Genomic DNA, 16,210 nt, shown 5'->3' on the forward strand with positions numbered 1-16,210 from the left:
CCAATATGGTTGACTTTTAACTGCCCTCTGAAATGGCCTAGGGCAGTTGGGGATGGGTAACAAATGCTGGTCTTTCCAGCAATTCCCACATTCTATGAAAGAATAAGAAAAGCATTTTGCTATTCTTCTCTCCCAATATTAGTGCCTTCCACTCTTCATAGTACATTTCAGCTCAAAACCTCTGTATTGGCACAATACTTCACCTCGAACAATACATCAAGAAACAATTCCTCCCCGCCTAGATCATAAGATGTACTCACATTGCAAAGCAAACTGTGTATAACTGCAAATTATCACCAAGATTTAAATTCAGCTCTCCCACTGAGACAATGTGAAATTATAGCTGCCTTTAAAGAGCTTTTTGCAGTACCAATGGTTGTACATACCCTCAAATTGCCTGGATGCGTGCAGCTCCAACGATACTCAAGAAGCTCAGCGTCATCCAGGACAAAGCAGCCCGCTTGATTAGTATCCCATTCACCACCTTAAACATTCACTCCCTCCACTAATGATGCAAAGTGGCAGCAGTGTGTACCATCTACAGGATGCACTGCAGCAACTCACCAAGACTCTTTGACAGCATTTTCCAAACCCGCAACTCTACCATCTAGAATAAAAAAGGCAGCAGATCGATGGCAACACTATCACTTGCAATTTCTCCTCCAAGCCACAAACCATCCTGATTTGGAAAAATATCACTGTTCCTTCATTGTTGCTGGATCAAAGTCCTGGAAACTCCCTCAGCACTGTGGATGTACCTACACCACATGGACTGCAGCGGTCCAAGAAGGCAGCTCACCACCACCTTCTCAAGGGCAATTATGGATGGGCAACAAATGCTGGCCTAGCCAGTGGCGCCTGCATCCTGTGACAGAGAAAAAAAGTCCCAGCTTACTTCCTTCTCTGGTCACAAAGAATAAGTATAGAATGTTGATTAGTTCCCCTTCTTGTTTAGGTTTGAGATTGAGCGGGTAAGAGGAGGTATTTCACCTCTGGAGCCTTGGATGTGATTCTAGTCCAGTCTAATGGTATGAAAGTCTCTCCTCTGTTTTAGAGGCATAGATCCTGCAGGAAATGAGTATGAGCTGTTGCAACTCAATTTCTATTTAGTGCAGGTCTAAAGCTCAAAATTCCCCACAATTTGGCTCTGAATTGATAGTCTTGCTTAGAGAAATCCTATGTTAACTATTGTGGGAAATGAAAAATGCCTCTAATTTAATAAAGGGCACTCTGCCGAGACTGAAAATCAGGGCACATTACTGCTTGGTCACAATAAAGGGAACTGGAGAATGCTGAACAGTAACACTGGGTTTCCAAAATAAGATAGTATCCCATTTCCCAGAACGTGACTGTAAAAAAAAACATCAAAAACATTAAAAAGATTGTTCTCGCGTGCAAGCACAAGAGCTGAGAATGATGGGAAATGTCATAACAATTTATCTTTTTCATTGTGCATCTTGTTGATGCCGTTTAGGGAAGCATATTAACATGAAAACTAATACTCTTCATGGCTATTTGATCTCGAACTTCGATTAAAACAGGTTGCAGTAATGGGATTTCTGCTTCCAATTTCAGTATTGTAAAATTCTTACATAGCATCAGCGACTCATTATCACAACCTGAAATTACTGAAAGTCTGTTAAATCCATTTTATTAAGCATTAGCTTTAGTTTCTCAAAAGTATTGATTATACTGCAAATATGAGGTTATTTAAAAAAAATTGTTATTATATAGTTATGACTGTGCTAGCATTTCGTGCATTGGAATAAAGACAAAGAACTTATTTTTTAAAAAACAAGGCCAACAGAGGGTTTTAATCAGCTCAAGGGCCCCTACTCTAGCATAAAACATTCAGAAACATTTACTATGGCCATTAGTACATCAGCATAGCTATTGAACTCAGATAGCTGGACTTGCTCTTAGAGTGCATGCTTTTACCATAATCTCTACTCTCAATCAGTACAATACCTAAGATTCAAATAATCTACTTTTTGATGTTAAATTATTTTTGGTTGCTGTTTTAATAGCCTTTTTGTCAATGTTTCTAAGTAATTAAAAGTCATAAAGTATGCGTGTGGTGAAAATGCTCATCTCGGCAGGCGATGCTTACAGGAGAGTGGAAAAATCACGAGATTTTTAACTCACTTGCTTCCTGCATGTACACTGCACTTTAAATTCCTGATTTGATTGCCTAATGGCAACATGCTGTCTGACAGTTTCATTATAATTCAAATCTGATTCTAAATATTGATTAAAATACTGTGATTTTCCTGGTTTCATGTACATTGTGCTAATCTCATCCATTTCAGTTGAGAGCTAAAGGCCAGCTAGTTTCTTATGTGTATGGAACAGACCTCTTAAAGCTGCGCTCTTCACTATTTTTGTTGCCATACTGGTGTACTTTCGAGATTGCTTTCAGTTCTCAAGTCTCAGTGGCTTTAATGGAAAAATATTAAGAAAACAGTGAGAGGATGCCAGGGATACCAGAGAGCACCAGACGCAGACTGGCTGCATCCCCCATTACACCATCAACCATATCTACAGTCTGAATCATATTGTGGCAATTGTGGAGAAAACCTGACACCACAAACATTAATTCAGGAAGAGGGCAGTTATTGAGCTGTGCCACCTGTTGTAGGATTTGTGGCCACTTTCCATCATAGTGATGTGACTACCACTGCCAAATTTGCTGACACCAGCGATATCTCTACTGTAGCCTGGCTCCTTCCAGGAGACAGAAGGGGACAACCCTGGTATCAGCAACCTTGCTTTCCATAGCTGTATCAAGTAGATAAATATGCGTTATTCAACATTCATCTCCATTCCCACTAAATAGCATGATAGGCTGCCCAATTTCATTATATACTACTGGGTTTTCCATGAGCGCCTTGAATTGGCCATTCATCTCCCTAGGCTCAAAGCAAAAGGGCTTTAACACTATCAATTTGCAGTAAGTCAGGGACAGGAAACAATGCATAGTACAGGACAATGACAACCTCCAAGTTTCAGTTGCAAAACTTTCTTATACAAGTGATATGTTGCAGATTTAATTGAAGGCAAAACCAAACAGAAAGGATATCCCCTTGAAGACCAAGACTTACCAGCCCTAGATATTGGCACACTTGCATTATCTGCAGACAGGAGCAAAACTTAGATACAACAAAGTCTGCATGTCTACCAGGATGATCACTGATCATAAATTGGTATCTTCACCTGTCTTGACGAATGCAGATGGGTTGTACCTTGCAATGCGTTTGAAGGTACCATTCTGAAGTTTATGCGATGGCAATCTTAACCAACTTTTCAACAGAAGCTGTGCCAATGCATTTCAAGAACAAAATCTTTACACTAGGAGTATGTTGACATGTCATACTTATTTTTGGCATAGTGTCTAAACCATGTTTTTAGTTATAACTCTTAATGACTTTCCGAATGTTGAATGTTCCATACTAGCAAAGTGACAGTGGCTCATTGGTATCATTAGTTCATTCTGATCTTCCAAATATTAAAGAAAAAGCTGAGTATCCATAAAATAATGAATCTTATTTAACGCTTCAAGTTTGTAAATAGAATGCTCACTGCTTTCTTTGTTAAATTGTTTTCTGTTTCCACTTTTGAAGCTCATTATAACTCATAAGCAACAGTCCAGCCAGCCTGAGTTGTGGAAGTAAAAGTCTCATTATACAGAGTTATTGAATATTGTCACTTGCTGTGTGTGTATATATATATATATATATATATATATATATGTTTGTGTGTTGGGGAAGGTGGCTAACTGACACATTAGGCACAGGGAAGTCAGCTGGGGTCAATGCAGGTATCAGGATCCAGTATGTAGTGATGAAAGAACCACAGCCCTTTACTTTGACCAACAGATATGAAACACTTTCTACTTGTATGGGTGAGAACAAAGGGTGGATGAGCAAACTGACAATGGCACCATGGTGCAGGATGCCATTTAAGTGGGAAAGTGAAAAGGAATGTGGTCATATAGTCAGAGGGATTGATATTGTTCTTTGCAGTTGCAATCAGGAGTTCCAAAGGTTGTTTTGCTTGCCCAGTGCCACGGTGAAAGGCATCTCTTTGTAGCTGGAGGTGAACTTAGAGCGGAAGGGGCAGGATCCAGTTGTCATGGTCCACATAGGAACCAGTGACATAGGGGTAGAACTAGGATTGATGCCCTGCTGAGAGAGTTTGAGGAATTAGGATCCAAAGTAAAATGCAGAACCTCAAAGATGATCTCTGGAATGCTACCTGAGCCACATTCCAATTGGCATAGCAGATTGATTCATGGGGCACTAGCACCAGTACTTGGGAAAGAGGGAGCTCTTTCCATTGGGATAGGTTCCACATAAACCAGGTTGGGATCAATGTCCTGACAAATCATAGAACAAGGGCTAGGAGTAGGTCTTTAAACTAAAAGGGAAGGGAAGGGTTCAGGTGAAGGGACATTTAGAGAGAAAAGGAGAGACAATAGAATGCTGTAGCAATTCGGGTACAAGCAGTATGGAACAGGACTGGACAGAGTGTTTAACAGTAATAGCCCATCAGTGAGTAATTTCCATGCAAATAATAAGTAAAAATAAATTAAAGGTTCTTTATCTGAATGTGCAAAGCATTCTCAGTATGAACTAGTGGTACAGTTAGAGATAAATCGTTTTGATGTAATTGTCATTACAGAGACATGGGGCAGAATTTTTACCTCAGCGGAGAGGCGAGAGTCTGACCCGCTCGAGTGTAAAATGGCATGTGTTGATGTCGGGTGAGCATCCCAATGTCAAAGCACAGTTGTGCAATATTTCGGTCGGCAGCACCTGCCAACAATTAAAAGGCCTATTAAGGCCATTAACAAGGTCATTGAAACAAATTTTTCACTGCCCGTCCAACCTTATGGTTGGCGGGCAGGCGAAAATGCCAAGCGGTCTTTGCATTTTTTTGGAAACCTCATCCACAGGCGGGATGAGGTTTCCAACATCAAATAAAAATAAAATAGAATTTTTAAAATTTCATTTATAAGATGTCCCTACTCATGTGACAGAGGGGACATGTTTTATAACATTTTTAAAATCTTTATTTCTAATTTTTAAAACTGTTCATCTCCCTGAGGCAGCTCTGTGCCTGGGAGATTTTTAAGTACACCCTGGTGCTTGCCCCACCCCCCCTCCCCTCCAAACGCCCCACACAGGCAGCGCTGACACACGTATTTCATGTTGAGTGGGCCTTAATTGGCCCACCAGCATGAAATCACAGTCTGGCCCGTTAAGTGGAGGTTAGGTATAACAAGAATTTGAAAACACTGTTGGGAGTAGTTAAAGACCCCTTAACCATTGGATTGGACAAGAAATAACTGGAGCTTGTAACAAAGGCAAAGGCAATGTAATAACAGTGGCGGAATTTAATCTTCAGATAGACTGAACCAATCATATTGGAAAAGATGACCTGGAAGATGGCTTTGCAGAATGCTTTCTGGCAGTTTCCTGTAAGATCTAGAATTGTGCAATGAGGTAGGGTTAATTAGTAATCTCACTGTAAAAAATAACCTTGGAAAAAGTGATCATAATACAATTGAATTCCATATTAAAGTTTGAAAGCAACATACTCGAGTCCCAAACAAGAATTTTAAAGAAGGCCAATTATATAGGTATGAGGGAGAGCTGGCTAAAGTTCATTGAGCAAGTAGACTAAAAGGCATGGCAGTAAATAAATGGTAGGAAACATTTAAAGAAACAATTCAAAATGCTCAACAAAAATACATTGCATTGAAAAACAAAAACTCAGCAATAAGAATTCATTGATGGCTCATTAAGGAAGTTAAAAGTGGTGTTAGAAGAGGGTTATAATGTTACACACAATAGCAGTAAGCCTGAGGATCCGGAGTGTTTTAGAACGCAGCAATGGACCACCAAAAATGTTGACAAAAAGGGAAAAAAAGAAATGAGTAAACTAGCCCTGAATATAAAAACAGACTGCAAGGTAAACACTTTTACAAGTATATACTAAGGAGGAGAGTAGCTAAAATAAGTGTTGGTCCCATTGAGGCAAAGAGAGGAGAAATTACCATGGGAAATTAGGAAATGGCGGATACATTGAATAAATATTTTGTGCCTGTCCTCACAGTAGAAGCCACAAATTGCATACCAGAAACAAGGGATAACCAAGGGACTAATAATGAGTGAGGATGTTAGGGTAATTAAAGCAGAGAAAAAGTATTGAAGGAACATAAGGGATTAAAACTGACAAATTCCCAGGTGCTGATGTCCTACAAGCTAGCGTGCTAAAAAAGTAACAGCAGAGATAGTAGACGCCTTGGTTATGATTTTCCAAAATTCTCTAGATTCTAAAATGGTTCCAGCAGATTGGAAGTAAGAAAATGTAACATCATTATTCAAGAAAGGACGACAGAGATAACATGGAACTATAGGCAAGTTAGCCTGACATGAGTCATTGGAAAAATGCTGGAACCTCTTAAGGAAGTCTTAATAATGCATTTATAATATCATAGTATAATCAGACAAAGTCAGCATTTAAGAAAGGGAAATTGTCTTTGACAAATTTATTAGAATTTTTTGAAAATCTAACAAGTAGGGCAGATAACAGGGAACCTGGTATATATATGCTGTGTACTTAGATTTCCAAAAGGCATTCAAGAAGGTCCCACACAAAAGCTTGATACAGAACATAAGGGGCCCATGCAGTTGGAGGTAACAATTTGCATGGATAGAGGATTGTTTAATGGACAGGAAGCAAAGAATAGGGATAAACCGGACATTTTTAAGTTTTCAGGCTCTGTCGAGTGGAGTGTTGCAAGGATCAGTGCTAGGACCTCAGCTATTTACAATCTATATTAATGACTTAGACAAGAGACATAGAGCAATATATCTATGTTTGCTGACAGTACGAAGCTAGGTGGGAATGTAAGCTGTGAGGAGGACACAAAAAGTCTGCAAAGAGGTATAGATAGGTTAAGTGATTCGGCAACAAGGGGTATAATGTGGGCAAGTGTTATTCTTTGGTAGTAAGAGTAGAAAATAGAATAGAAAAACAAAATATTTTTTAACAGACATGCAACTTGTAACTGCTGATGTTCAGAGGGGTTTGTGTATACAGCAAGCTTCTAAGAAGGCAAATGATATGTTGGCCTTTATTGCAAGGGGTATAAGAGTATAAGAATAAGGAAGTCTTTCTATAATCATACAGTGCTTTGATGAGGCCACACATGGAGTACTGTGTGCAGTTTTGGTTTCCAAACTTGAGGAGGATATGCTTGCATTGGAGGCAGTACAGTAAAAGTTCATGAGATTGGACAACCCTTTCATTCCAGAAACCAGTGAGCAGAGGTTGAGTAAATTGGGCCCATTCTCTCTGTAGTTTAGGAGAATGAGAGGTGATCTCATTGAAACATTCAAAATTCTAAAGAGGCTTAACAGAGTAGACAATGAGAGGTTGATTCCCTTGGCTGGGGCATCCTGAACATAGGGACACATTCAGGATAAGGGACCAATCATCTAGAGCTGAGATGAGAGAAATTGCTTCAGTCAAAGGGTTGTGAATGTTTGCAACTCTCTACCCCAGAAAGTTGTGGATGCCCCATCGCTGAATATATTTCAGGCAGATTTTTGATCTCTCATGGAATTGAGAGATACTGGGAGCAAGTGGGAAATTGGAGTTGAGGCTAAAGATCAGCCATGATTGTATTGAATGGCGGAGCAGGTTGATCCTATTTCTTTTATTCTTATGATGGAAAGACGTAAATTCAGGGAGAACATGAAAAACACTTATTTATTTTTTAAATTATTTTAGTTTATGTATTCATTTTTTAACCTAAACATTTTCTGATTTTTATTTTTCAAAGATCATTGCTTCCGCCTCAGCAAATCAGGAATAAAATACAACACTAACAAAATAAATTTATCAATAATGGGAAAGCAAATATATATAAACACATTAGCTTTCATGATTAACCAAGGTTGCTTTCCTCTGTAAATTCCACATGTTCAACTTTGTTTTCCATTTAATATGCATAGATAATATTTTATAAGCAGGTTGTAAGTTTGTGGTGAATGCATACGCTAAATATATTTACGTTACATGGGGGAAGTGCAATTTTGCTGATGTTTTAGGATTACATTCCATGATTCTGTTTATTTTTTTTGTGGAAACAGAAAACCAGTGGTCTTGCTATATTGTACAAAGAGATTGCTATTCATGTAATCAGGGCCATTGGCTTATAGTGACTGAGTAGATCAAATTCATTTTTTATTTCCATGGAATTCCAGGATTTCTGTTGTTCTGGGGATCACAATATGCAAAGTCTGCAAGCCTATGATTGTGATTATAATTCTAAAAGAAAGGCTAGAACTACTTAAACCTTAGATATAAATAAAGACCAATTGAAGGAAGGGCAATACACATTGCAACCTCAGGAAGGAGTCAACCTTTATAGGAATGGGGGCTGTGTGTGGCAGGGGCAGCAAAGATAAATTGAGAAAATGAATCCCTTTCTTCAAAAAGGGCAAATTAAGGATTTTATACCATCTCCAGCCTCGCTCTAACAGAGGTCCTAGTATTCCTACATTTTAGGCATACATTATAATGAGTGGTCCGTAACATGGAAAAGACCTTGAGCTAAAAATCTTGAGTTTAAGATCTTAAAATATATGGAATGCTGTCACTAAGAATCTTATCATGGGGCTAGGCTGGATTTACTGTTGTATGAATTTCCCATTTCACAGTGAGTAATCAAATGATTTTTCTGTGTACTAGAGAGCTAACTTGAACAAAAGTTCTGCAAGCATTATTTTATAATAAATGAGGTTTCGTGCAATATGAACAATGTCAATGCTGGAATGCTTCTAAAATTCACAAGTTTAAAAATACAAAAAATTGTGAAATAGCCATGAATAAAACATACCAATGAAATATATATTGATTAACCATTGATTGTAATATTGTTTAATATTAGATTATGTTCCTATATTTGTCCCAAACTTGATTTTTTTCTCATTTACTATTTTATGACCCTGACAGACCACCGCTCTTGATAAGGAGAGGCAGGTTTTCCGAAGAAGATGCAACCAGGATGTGAGGAGAGGCTACGTGGTACAAACCAATGCACCAGAACACAACTCTGAATCTGAAGATTACTCACCAAGCTCTTCTGAGACTGTTCGCTCACCAAATTCTCCCTTTTAATGAAACCTGTTCTCGTCACCAAGCTCTAATTGCTTAGTGCAATTTTATAAATCATTTCTTAAGAAATAATGAATGTTTAGTTAGTCAAGCTAGGACAATGTTGCACTGATATATGAACAGTATTGATTCTAGCATGGTTTAATGGAAAAGCACAAGGCATGTGAAGGTGTAGGTGAATCCAGCTGCTTTGCAATTCAGCCATTGTCTGTATTCTTAACCATTTAGGCACTGTTTTCCTTGCATCATGAAACACATTGACGTTCTCTGTCTTGACCATCTCTCTGTAAAAAAAAAATCAGTTTGTTATGGTGCAAAAATGCGACTGTCGTTCAAACAATTCTGTATCTCTGCAAAGGAGAAATATTTGCCAGTGTATGAATCCTGAATTCTACAATATAATCAGCAAGCATTGCATTTCCTTAAACAACTTTTATCTTTCACTTGGTTTTCAAATTAAGTTGTAGCAGTTAAAAAAAACAATATTGTAAATCATTGATAAACAACTTGATTATTCCAAAATCTAGTATGGCGAAACTCTGCTTGAACAGTACTTTACACAGAGCATAGAACGGTGAGATAGGTGACTAGGATCGTATCTGTGCGTACCATCAACAATCACTGAACAGCAGTATTGTATGATATGACAAAACTGAAGTAAAGCTCCACAGTTTGATATTTAGTTCCTTAGAGAAGTACTAAAATTTGTTAGAATACTTGTATCAACTGTGTAAAACGTCCTTGAAGATGGAATAATTTCATGTGGATAAACTTTTACAATCTTAAATAATTTCTTCTTTGTATCAGACAACATCTGAGGTCAAGAAGATCTTTCCTACAGACTATTTTGTAGAAAGTGGTGAAAGTTAACTCATGTGAAATGTCATTGCTTTACAGTAGTCATCATGTGACTGTGTGGTGCATACTACAATAAATAAACAAGCCAAATCTGTGAATAAATGATTTATTAATGACCAGGATGATGCATGGTGGTTGATTTGTTATTTCTTATCCATCAGGCAACAGATATTGCAAAGTAAAGTATATTTTAATTTTTGTGGCATTGATAGCCTGGTTGTAGGATTGCTTACAAATATATTGAAGTTTTTTACTCTGATTACTTTGAGCATTAGAATGTGTTAGACTGAGAACTCTTGTAGGTGCTTCTTACATCCATTGTTTGTAAGCTATTAAGATCACAAGAAATAGAAGCAGGAGTAGGCCATTCGGCCCATCGAGCCTGCTCCACTATTCAATATGATGGTTGGTTTGATTGTGCCTTTGCTGCCACTTTACTGGCATTAAAATGGGAATAGGTAGGTAGGTCAGGTGTTTCTCATGTGTCAGTGCAGACTTGATGAGCTGAAGGGCCTCTTCTGAACTGTGAGATTCTATGATTTGCTGCCTCCTTTGTCAATCAAAAATCTATCTGGGCTGTTCAACTGTGAGCAACACGCTGGTAACCAAAATAGACACAGCAATTTAGGACTGAACACCAATGACAATCCAGCATGAGCAGTGACAGTGATCCAAATTGAAGATGTACATTTAGATATAATTTCAATGTCCGAAAGGCTGATTTATGGCAAAAAAAGTTAATAGATTTTCAAAAATGTAAAATTAAAATACAAATGGGTAAAAATTGGTCATTTGCTTAACTCAGACTTTTTTTTTGCATACTCTTCCTATTTTTAGCAGCTTCTACAAAAACTTCATGGCCAGGATCTTTTGGTCAGTGAGCGGGTGGCAGGTCCCGCTTGCTGACACGTCAAATGACGCAGGATAATGTCAGGCAGAACTCCTGACATCAGCCCCACGTCATTTCAATTTTCAGGTCGGCAGAAGCACAGCCGGACCAGCTGTGTGCCCACGAACCTGTCAACAGCCTATTGAAGCCATTTAAAAACTAATTGAGATACTTAATGGTCCAACTTTAAGGTTGGCAGGGAGGCTGGGAGCCCTGGCGGGCTTCAGAAAAAGCATGAAACCTCAACCACGGGCGGGGTGAGGTCTCATGAGGGTTTTTAAAATTTTAATAAATGTATGTTCTAAAGAGATGAACATGTCCCAACTCATGTGACAGTGTCACATGAGGGGACATATCAGGGAAATCTTATTTTTGCCCTTTCACCATTTTTAAGTTTGGCACTTAGCCTCAGGAAGATGAGTGCGCTCTTTCGTGCACATATACGAAAGAGTGCACTCTCGGCTCAGTTAGTCAGAGTTTGGTGCTTTGTAACACTGACGCAGGTTCTGTGCTGTAACCATGCTAAGATTCAGTTCCTGAGCCTCCACGTCAACAGTTATTCTTAGAAATAGAAGCATAGGGTACAAAAGCAAAGAAGTAATACTAAAATGATCAGTCTGTACTTCACTCAACCCAAAGTTGCATGCTAGCTTAAATCCTCTTCACTGAACCACACAGATTTACTGCAACATCAGACCTGTGTAAGATTTTAAGTTAAGTGGGGGAAAAAACTGGTCTGTAAATCAGTAACTAGATAAGTTTAAAATTGTTACAAAAAGAATGAAGGAATACATGAGATTTTTTACATAGCATGGTAAGAACATAAAATGACCTACCAGAAATAATGGTGAAGCAGAAGCCGTAATAAAGCAAGTGGCTAAAAATATTCAAGAAAGAAACAACATAAATGCCTAGGGGAAAGGTCAGAGAAATGGGACTAAGTGAATAGCTCTTCCAGAGAACTGACACAAATATGATGTGATTATTTATTGGTCTACTTCTGTTTTGTGTGATTCCATCAAAATAAATGACTGCTGAACTGCAGAGAACATACAGAACTCTGAATCTGTGATGAACTGTATATATAAGTATCAAATACAAATAATCTGTTAAAATAGGTGTATTTTGAGTTAGATAAAGCAGTCAACAAGCTAAAAATGAAAGAGTAGCACTAAATCGCGAACTTGTTTGCTACAAGCTGTCCATCGGAGAGATAATGAACTCAGCAGAGACAGAGTTTGAAAGCACCAGGACTCGACCAGACAAGCTGTTGTGAAGCAAATAGCCTTTTATTAGATTCTTGTATGATTTTTTGCAGATGTTGGAGACTGTAATTCCCTTTGCACATTTTAAAAGATTAAATAGATTTACTAACTATTGATAAATAGCTACCTATTATTTCAGAAAACTATTCATTTCTGTAGCTATTTAAAAGAAATCATTGAAAACATAGGAAATGAGAATCTAGAATTTAGTCTCTGATACTCCAACAAAGAACATACAATTAGTCCTATCATGGTCTCAATCTCTATTTATTTAATCTCCTAAGGAAGAGGGCCAGCCGTAAGCAAAACCTTATAGCATATAAATTTCAGTGAGATTTCTCCCTGACCATCCAAAGGTAATAAAAAAGTAAAACTCCTGTATATCAGTCTCACATTACAATTTACATCATTGAAACCTGACCAAATGCATACCACAGATGACATTTCTATGGTCCCATAACAGTATTTGATCAAGCATATCTATAATTATCCTTACAACATTCTTTTTCATTCTCAAGTAAATTTTCATTGAACTTTTTGAAGGTATTAACAGTTACATTAACCTTTTTAATTGGAATTCATTCTAGACCTCATCTACTCCATACATGTTTTCTATTTTTTGTTTTAAAAAAAATGAGTTTTGATGATGTTGCACAAAGATAATTGGAGAAACTACCAAATTAACAGGATGGGGAGGGGGAAGAGTTGAATTAATCGCTTTACCGCACTGCTTTCCAACATTTCTGCGGCAGGACCCCTGTAAGCATTAACAGTTTTGTGATTTCCATCTCAACTTTTTTCATTATCATTGTCGATCATTAACAGAAATATTGTGCTAGTGAAGTTGGCACCTGCGGCAAAGATATAAAATAGATGATCAAAACACTATGCAAATGGCAAGTTGTATGCTCAACCTCAGAAAGGAAGAAATCTCTTGAGCTTGCAAAGCCCTGGGATTCATCATGCTGAGTTAAATGAATTCTACTGTAAAGAAACAATTAAGCAAAGGTGATCAACAATTTCAACTTATTTATTCAAGCCTCTCACACTATTACGGATGGGGACAGAGGCAAGATAATTTTTCCCCTTCTCTCACCAATGGCTGGCTGCAACAAGATGTATTTTTGAGGAGTGTGTTAACCCCTTGAGTGCTGCAACTTTAAGGAACAGACATGAAACAGGCTTTCTCGTAAGTTTAAGGAATGATTAAAACATTTACATGTCACAACACCTGAAATGTAATTGCAACAAGCACCCATTCCTCATATCAGAGATGCACACAAACAAGAAAAGATGATTTCCAAAGATATAACACGCACTCAAATTACTTAAAGAATAAACGAAATAGGTCACTTATTTAAACAGTCCTTAAGATGGAGGTTGAAACATTGCAGGCCTGAAGTATTCCCTCTTGGTTCACTGGGGACAGTGGAGTTCAGAGGTTTCTGGCCTTTTCAGATGAAATTTTAATCATACTCCTGTAGTAACAATTTATAATCCTGCAGGTAAAACCAATTTGCCCACTTCACTGCCTGAGATGGCTTTCTTTTTGAGACAAGGTCCAATCTTGTGCTGGGAGAGAGATGGCTTCCCTCCAGTCTTGGCATCCCAGACTGACTCACTGGGCTGGTCTTATGGATTAAGATATTGGCCAACTCCAGCAAGTTTCAGCCATATGACAACAGTGTTAATGTAATCAATTGTCCACACAATGTGTTAAATACAGATGTAATTATCACAATAGAGAATGAATGATATCCCATCAACATTCCAGCTATGGGCAGCCTCCTGAATGCCTTAATTTAACACCCATCTTTATGGGACCAGCAAATCTAGCAGGCATTGTTCCTTCAAGTCTCTTCAATTGACATGGAGAAGGCAGTCAACAACACCTGGGAAGGCCAGTTACGTTTTAATAACTTTGCAGAGACATGTCCAGATTTGAAGTTAGTGTCTGAAACCACAAGAAGTCACCTGGCCTCTGGAGTCCATCTTGTCAAGGTACAGGGTCAACATTCTATGGTGCTGTTCAAAATAAATGGCCCATCTTTCAAAAAGAATTTTGACATGAGTTTTAAGTAGGAGTCATATTGGACTTGAAATGTTAACTGTTTCTCTCCCCACAGATGCTGCCAGACCAGCTGGTTTTCCCAGCGCTTTCTGTTTTTATTTCAGATCTCCAGCATCTGCAGTATTTTGCTTTTATTTTAGTATCAAATATAGTATTCTCTGGTGTAGCTGGTGGAAGTTAAAATGTGTATGCCAGAGAAGTCAGCAGACCTCAAGATCATATTTAGAGACTTGGTACATTTACTTGCCAATGACTAAAGACAACTGCCTCAATTTCCTGTCTGTTAGAAAGATGCCAATTGCAGAGCTTTGGATCAGCAGTAATAACGCCTACAAGCTAATTGGAACATAAGAATGCCACGGCCCTCAACTCTTATGCTATGAACCATTGGCAGCTAGCATTGAAACATCTGCAAATGAACTACTCACGCATCAAGCTGATACAAGGTGCAATAAGCAGCATAACCTGTACTTGCAATTACTTTCCCACCAAATAGCTGCTCCATGTTCCATACTGCTGCTTTTCAAAAGCATAAGAAGTCAAAGCCAAATCTGGTTTTCATGATTGGTTATCAGTAAGTGACCACATTTGTATTACCAATGTTAATGTGTAAAACTCTTGGAAGACATACAAATGCCAAGCCTTCCCAATGTAAATTGCAATTTAATTGGGTGCCTTGTTGAAGTATAGGTATCCATGGATTTAAAGATTGTATGGTATAGGAAAACATTAAATGTGGGACAGGTTGAAAGGCAGCATTTTGTGACATACATTTACTTGGTATGTAGTTTTACCTAACCATGGTTCACTGTAATATGTTGCCTTCTCCAGCATCTGTTCCCAGCTTCTGGAAATATTGTACACATGTTTTAATCTATCTGACATCTCCTTTTGGGTATATTGCATTGCTTTCTTGTAAGGGAGAGGATCTTCTCATGACATCACACATCCTTTTCAGCAATCAACAAGGAATAGGACCCTGAACTGCTCTGCCACTAATCCATAAACTTCTTTTCATTTCTCATGAGTTGAGAAACTCATTTCTTAAGAGTTCACCAAAGCCCGCTTTAGGCTTACCACTTCATTATCTTCTGCCACTGTTCACCAACAACCCCAAGAAACTTTTGGAAAGGCTAATTATTTCATTAAGTGTTCAGCATCTAAACAGAGATTTTTGGGACTTGTCTATTCTCCCAGAGTAGTTTGTTAAAACCATTACTCTTTATTTACAGCCACTATGTACATATTGGGAATCCACACAAGGTTGTAATATGTTTATATATAAGTATATAAATATACTTATCAAGAATGCATAGCAGACTTCACGACTTCAAGGCCTTCGTGTTGACAGGAATTCTGCCTCTGTCCCTGAAAACACACAACACTATCCGATTCCTGCGTTGACAGGATTTCTGCTTCTGCCCCCAGGAACAGTGCTTCACTAATACATGGTACTATCCAGTTCGCACACTGACAGGAATACTGCCTCTGCCCCCAGGAACAGTGCTCCATTTATCTGTTCTCATGCTGACAGGAATTTTGCCTCTGCCCCCAAAAACATATAACACAACCAGTTACTCTTCACTTGTACATAAACAAGATAGTTCTGAAGCCCTCTGTTATATCTAATTCTGCATCACTCCACCATGATCCAAAGTTGTTATTAATAACCAATTGTCAGTAATGTTTTAAGGTTTAATTTCATTGGATCTGTCCATTTGCACACATTCCCTTAAACGTAAGACAATGGATTATTTCAAGATGTAAACTTTACCTTAAACTGGACAGACATCTTATTCACTAGGGGCACTTGCCAGACTAGTCAAAGACAGTTTGTTTTGATAGGGGCCTTAGCTGAATTATGCAATAGCTTCCCACAGTATGTTTAAAATATGGATGGCAATGTTAGTAGAAAAACAGAAATAAAAGGAATCCAGC

At 38.2% G+C, this 16,210-nt stretch overlaps 1 protein-coding gene across 2 annotated transcripts in view; it reads left to right on the forward strand.

Moving 5' to 3' along the window:
• dclk1a (doublecortin-like kinase 1a) overlaps positions 1–10,169 on the forward strand; it is a 108,889-nt gene extending 98,720 nt beyond the window's left edge. For both annotated transcript variants that reach the window (XM_041200010.1, XM_041200011.1), the window contains exon 13: positions 9,028–10,169. In XM_041200010.1, coding sequence (XP_041055944.1) covers positions 9,028–9,192 — 165 coding nt within the window. In that variant the 3' untranslated portion in view covers positions 9,193–10,169. The remainder of the gene's footprint in view (positions 1–9,027) is intronic.
• The last annotated feature ends 6,041 nt before the right edge of the window (positions 10,170–16,210 follow it).

Source organism: Carcharodon carcharias, chromosome 11 (assembly GCF_017639515.1).
Source record: "Carcharodon carcharias isolate sCarCar2 chromosome 11, sCarCar2.pri, whole genome shotgun sequence".
Taxonomy (NCBI): domain Eukaryota; kingdom Metazoa; phylum Chordata; class Chondrichthyes; order Lamniformes; family Lamnidae; genus Carcharodon; species Carcharodon carcharias.